The 6,766-nt window shown below is 30.8% G+C and overlaps 1 protein-coding gene across 1 annotated transcript; it reads left to right on the forward strand.

Moving 5' to 3' along the window:
• The first annotated feature begins 1,001 nt into the window (after positions 1-1,001).
• LOC127797780 (uncharacterized) lies at positions 1,002-2,841 on the forward strand. The gene is made up of 2 exons (XM_052330922.1): positions 1,002-1,563; positions 2,624-2,841. The coding sequence occupies exons 1-2, from the start codon at positions 1,057-1,059 to the stop codon at positions 2,708-2,710; spliced, it is 594 nt and encodes a 197-aa protein (XP_052186882.1). The 5' UTR covers positions 1,002-1,056; the 3' UTR covers positions 2,711-2,841.
• The last annotated feature ends 3,925 nt before the right edge of the window (positions 2,842-6,766 follow it).

Here is a 6,766-nt window from a genome sequence, read left to right on the forward strand (position 1 = left end):
TATAGTTGACACACCCGAAAATTACACGTCACGTGTGTGTCCATCATTAATAGTCCACTTTTAACTTTAGGCTAATTGCCTAAGTCTTGAACTATTTAATTATTAGGTCTCTTTTAATTTCAATACTCAATTTGAATCTAAATTGGTTCAAAGGATGGTCTTTTAATCTCGATTATCTCTTATAATTAAACTATAAGCTCAATCACAATTTGATATTACTTTATACAGTCTAAGGATCAGTTCAAATTAAATCCTAATAAACTTGGGATTAATCACTTTCTCCTCCTAAATCTTAAAGATAATTTTAATCTCTTCAAACATCTAGGTTGTTATTTTTATAATAAATAATTTAAAATTTATACAAAGTATTGCTATATATATACATACATACATACAAATAGTTATAAGATATATAAGATGAATGCTATTGATATATTATGATTTATATCTCGAGTTATATAATATAGTTAAAATGTATAAAATATCTCTGACTCAAGATGATGAGACAGCACGAAGTGATAAAATATAAAAAGTATTTTTATTATTTGTGATGTGTTGTATATCCCAAAATGTATTACAACCATTGTCAACATAAGATATGAAAAAATAGAATTAGTAGTTGAAACAAAGATGCCACATCATTTGGTCCCAGCATTAATTAACTGCCATCGTGGCAACATCTGGTTGGTCTAGTCTTATCTCTCCTAGATATTTATATCATTTAAAATATCCTAGACAATATGATATTTACTAAACCGTAAGCCATTAATTTGGTGTAACGCGCTCGGACCAGAACCATGGTCCCGAGCGACTATAAAATGACAGAATGGATATCTCATCATAAAAAATTAAACATCAATCTCATCTATCGAGGGATGGACACCTGAAAGGGGCACACATATATGGAACACTTAGAATACACCTTAGACTTTCCCTCTTGTAATCCGAACAAAATGTTGGAAAAAATATCCAATGAGAAGAATCTGATCCGGAGCTGTAGCCACTGGCCCGCAGTCTATATATTTCAAACTTCGCAGAGTTATCACCTCTTCTTCCATGGAAGATGACGAGTGGGAGCAAATTCAACCGCCGTGGCAACTGCCGGCATCCCACTCCGGAGGTTGGGATGGAGGCACGCCGGCGGTGATCGCGGATAACTATCTCCTCGACGACACTTCCAATATTTTTCCTGCAATCAACCACGAGGGCTTGCCGCCAGTGCCTCCTCAGGCCTACCAAGATTGCGAAAATCCGGCAGAATTACATTCGGTTTCTTCCGCGTTGTCGCCGAACATGGCATCGGGTGATCAAAGAGAGGAGATAAGAGGAAGTGATCGGAAAGAATGGCGGCTGCAGGAGCTGCTCAGTGCCGGAATTATTCGCGTTGCTTATGTGGTTCGCGGCTATGCGAGGGGCAGAGGCAGTTTCTGGTCGTCCGTGTGCGTGGCCGGTGTTCTCGTGGTGTCGGTTTTGTACGGAAAGGTACTGGGGTGGCGGCGGAGGCTCCGGCGCCGGCGGGAGAATGAGGACCGTTTGATGGGCCTCCTCAGAGAGAAAGACCAGGTTCCTTCCGCTATCTTCTGTCATTATCTCTATCATTTAGAAATTTTTGAAGTAAATATACCTAGTAGTATTGGCATTTCATCACTTAACTGCAACATATATTCTCCATCTTTTCTGTTCAATAAATAGTAGTAATCATCGTATCATTATTAATGGTATTATCAATTATAAAAAAATCTTCTATTAGAAGAGATTAAGAAGATAATATATCATTATTTTTTCTACTTTTCTGATTTAATATATGACTTATGACACCATCAACAGTCGAACTCATAATATTATTTTTTTTATTAAATAAAAAAATTAAATTATCATTTTATTTTTAATTATTTCTTTTATTTTCTCCCCCGAAAGAGATAAAAGATAGTATTAGTGTCGTCGCTACTAATCAAAAAAGAAAGAAACCAGTGAAAGACTTGAGAAAAGAGAATTAAAGAAAAAGTCTTTAAACATAAAAGTATTTTGGTCATTTTTAGACCTTAAATTTCAAGGGAACTTATGGTATATTTTAAAACGTTAAAGTATTTTAGGGTAATTCTTACATTTATCCTTAACTTAAAAAAACTGCATGTAATTTTTCCTTTAAAAATTATATTGAATTTTTTAGAGTAAAACAATTATTGTGAAATTTTGTACAATTTTACAAAAAAAATTATATTAGGGATACCTTGTGTAATATAATTTGATATAACCTTTTAAAAAATTAAAATAACTAATGTAATTTATGAAAAGTGAAGTGTATTTCTCATATTTCTACCATTTTTTAAATTTTTCTCACTTTTCGATATTTTAATATTTTTTTGTAAAAATAAAAATTTAAGTTTTAGTTAGAAAGTGGCTTCCTTAATTTCAAAAGTTAAAATTTATTATATAATTGATGCACGTCACAAAATATAAATTTTTAATAATTTAACCTTTTTTATTACTATTTTAAACTATATTTACATTCATTCTCTTTAAATTGAATTAAAGTACTGTCTTAGAAAGAAGATAAGAGGTCGGAGTGAAATTTACAGTCAATATTTATTAATGAGATTCTTAAAAAACTGTTATTTTGCAGTTAATCAAGCAGCTGTTGGTACAAATTGGGCAATTGAAGGAGGCATTATTGAGTTCGCGTAAGGTTTCGGTGATTAGAGTACTCTAATGCAAATGAAAGATAATGGTAATAAATAATGACGAGTATATTTAATTTTCTTATTAGACACAGAAATTGTCAGACTGGCTTGTAGGTATGTCATTTAATTTCTGTCTTATTATAAGATATATTTAGATAAAGTATGTGTGTGAAATCACTAAAAATATTTTATTTTTAGATACAATAAAATAATTATATATTATTTTTAAATTTTTTATTAATTAAAAAAAATTAGAATACGATGTACTTGTAATTTGACGATTTGGGTCGGTTTTAGCATTTAACTTTTCTTACCCACCCCTAATAATAAATAATCACTGATCATTAATTAACCATTTGAATTAATATCAAATGTTACATGAAATATCAAAAATCAATATGCATGTAACATTTTTTGAACATGATTTGACTAATTCTTTTTTTATTGTGATTTGGAATTCTCTCCTATCAATTATAAATGCTAATTTGACCACAATTAAAGGGATGCATACAAACTATGTGATTTGGAATTCTCTCCTATAGTAAAGAACCCTTGTGCTGGTTATTCATTGTGAAAATAAATATACAACATATATATATATATTATAGTACTAAGTGTTACACAAAATCTAATTTTTCTGTGTACAAGTAACATTTCCAAGTTATTTTATTTATCAAAGAATTATAGTTGGCAATGGTCCGGTTAGAGTTTGGACTTCCTTATGTATTATATATTGTTTGTTTTGGTTAGTACATAAGTGGCCAACATGATTCTGCCCTCAAAAAGGTCATTTTATGGAAGGGACGGAATGGTCTCTTGTTTTAAACCATTCTCCTCAATTCATGCTTAACGTGGGATTTTTTCTTCCCCAATAGTAATTTAAATGAAACTAAGCTTACTAAGACAAGTGTAGAAATGCGTAATAAATCTCTTAAATGTGAAATATTTTTATTGGAATCGTGCTATTTATGGTTTATTATATTAAAATCTCTTATTATATATCATGACTGATATTGTAAATATTAAACATGCTGAAACTTAAGAGTAAAGTAAATTTTTTGAGATTGAAGTGAAATTTTTTAAATGCTAGTCCTCATTTAATTTCATGATAGTATTATACGTAATATATTAAACTTAAGTTATTGGGTTTCAAATTCATAGTCTTGAGATTGTCGTCTTTGTTCGATCTCCCGTCATTCATTTCATCGATTTTGACAGAAAGAAGATAAATTTTAAATTCATAGTATTATATCTTAAACCAGACATATATACTTTTAAGTTATAATTGTGGTGATGGAAGACGAAATTGGGTGATTTTGGGTGTAATATGATGCATGATTTGCATATTTTAAATCTCCTTATTTTAGTGTGATTGTGGCTGCTTATGGGTTTCAAATAGAGGATATTTGCCTTTTGAGGGCCTTGATTTCTTGGTAAATAATAAACTTGAAATGGTATACGAATGGGGTATTTTATTTAAAAAGTTTAAAGGGGATCAAAGAAGTTTGAATTATATATTCACATTTTAGGCTCCACAATTATGGAGATGTTGGGTTGTCAGTGGCCAAAAAATTTGAGCTTATCTAGAAAAGAGTGAGCTCAACCTGAAAAACAAGAGTGATTAACTTGGGCTTAAAGTAAGATCGAAGAATTGATGAAAATTACAGAGATAAATATTTTGAAAAATAATATTTGGATGTAAAAGTAGAATTTAATTATTTTATTAATTTATTTATTAGTTTTTTTATTTCTTTTATGTCTTAGAATCCTAATTAGATTAGGATTACTTTTATTAGCTTAATTACAAGGAATCCTCATTAGAATATATTTTTATTTATTAATTGTCTATAAATAATCATTTAGTAAAGTATTGAAGGATAAATTTTGATAAATAATATTGAATATTGATATTGATTTTGAGTAATTGAGATTACTTTTGTTTCTTTTGATTTGGGTTCTATATCAATTGGTATTAGAGGCAAAATTCTTAAATTTCTTTTGGAGATCTTCTAAATTTTTTTGAAAACTTTTAGAAAAAAAGGCACTAGTCCTGTCATTGTTGATTTAGAGCTTATATTTAATAATATGAAGCTCTCATACACCATTGAAGTTCGTTAGCACATACAACAGTGAAAACCCTAATTGGAAAAGTCCTCCAAGTTGAGATTCTTGTAGATCCTCATTGGAAGAGTCAAAAACCCTAGCTGACCCTTGTCAAAAACCCTAGTAGTGGTGAAATCCTCAACTAGCAACGTCGGAATCCTCAACCAATAGCATTGAAAAACCCAGCTAAAAGAGCTATCACATTAATTAGGACCCTTATTGACCCTTACAATCTCCAAATAAGTGAACTCTAAGCATGCTGAGGGGTTAGAATTCCTTAGTGAGGACACCTTTGTCCTTAAGTATTATTGTAATACCTCGTCTCATCGGGCATGTTACTATAAGGGTATTTTTGAATTTTTTTTTTTTTTATTAACATTATCACATGCGGTGCTTTATGAACAATCTTCACATGCACACATAAGATCCCGAAAGCCCCAGTTTTGCCCGTTTAATTTAACAAAATCAATAATCTTAACAACTAAACGAGACATATCATAACGCAGAGGATACACTAACATCAAACACCGAGGTTCTTACATAGTATTTTCATAACAAAATATGTAATACAAATGACCAAATGATAACATCGTTATCGTACAACTGTTCATACACAAGCTGAAATACATACTAAAACCCCGAAGTTTACGACTATCAATCTAAGCATCGTTGACCGTCCAATTTGTTAATCTACCAAACCCAATAAAAAACCTGAACAAACCGCAAAAATCGCACCAAACAACACTATATTTTGCAATGTGATCTGGTTCAGTTTCTAGAGATCAAATTAAACCGCGCAATTTATAGTAACACAAAAGCTACACATGATTTAACATATTAAAAAGGGCTTAGATCAACCAAATTGCACCACCTCAAACACCCTTAACAATAACATCAAGGTTGAGGAAGGGCTGGTTGGTTATTGTAAGGAGAATCATGAGAAGACTGTAAAATAGGCAAAATAATCTGCACAGTAAGGACTCCCAACTTAACGAAAGGGAAACGTTGCTCTATACCTAAAAGCCTCTCATCCATACTCAAAACACCTAGTCACATATGCTTGTTAGTAGACCAAGAAACCTCTCATCCATACTCAACACCAAATCGCATATGCTTGTTAGTTGATGAAGAATCAACTAGGTGTCCTGACTTACCTTCAACAATGAAGGCCATCTGCAGCACTAGCAGTTCTGTGCAAAGCAAGATTGAAGAAACAGAGAAATGCTAGGAAAAACAACAATAGGTTATATGTATCTATTCCATGCCTCACCTCGTTTTTATTTTAAATATGAAATTCTTATTACATGAAATTCTTAATGGTATACACCAAAACATTTGAAGATTCAGTCTCTTTTGCATGTGGCAATATAATACCCATCAATTATTCCATGTTAGTTAAAATGACAAAATATATATTTTAACTCTTAAATTTTAATATTTTTTTTTTATTTAGACACTTGAATTTTTTGTTGATTCAAAGATACCTTTAAACTTGCAAATTCGAGTCAATTGCATTTCTGAACTTTTTTATTGTTTCAATTACACTATCGAACTATGCATTTTCAAGTCAATTACGTAATTTGACAAATTTATTGAAAATAATGAATTTAGGAGTGTAATTGAAACAACAAAAAATTCAGGGGTTCAATTAACTCGAAATTGTATAGTTCAAGAGTATTTTTAAAACAACAAAAAATTTAAGTGTGTAAATGAAAAAAAAATGTGCTACAGAGATTAAAATATATATTTGAGCTAGCTAAAATATACTAACATTCTATTCCAAATGGTGACTCTGGACACATTTAACTTCCAAAATGCTCCATATAATGTTCAAGTGCGGATCTCTAATTCTTGAATGTTTGAACATCTTTGTCTACACATGACAATAGTTTTAGAAACTTGACCAAACTACAAAACAGTTTTGTGTTAAGAGTAGTTTATTTGATTGTGCAGTTAAATGCTCAAGAAAGAGAGAACATCCA

This window comes from Diospyros lotus, chromosome 3, assembly GCF_014633365.1.
Source record: "Diospyros lotus cultivar Yz01 chromosome 3, ASM1463336v1, whole genome shotgun sequence".
Taxonomy (NCBI): Eukaryota; Viridiplantae; Streptophyta; class Magnoliopsida; order Ericales; family Ebenaceae; genus Diospyros; species Diospyros lotus.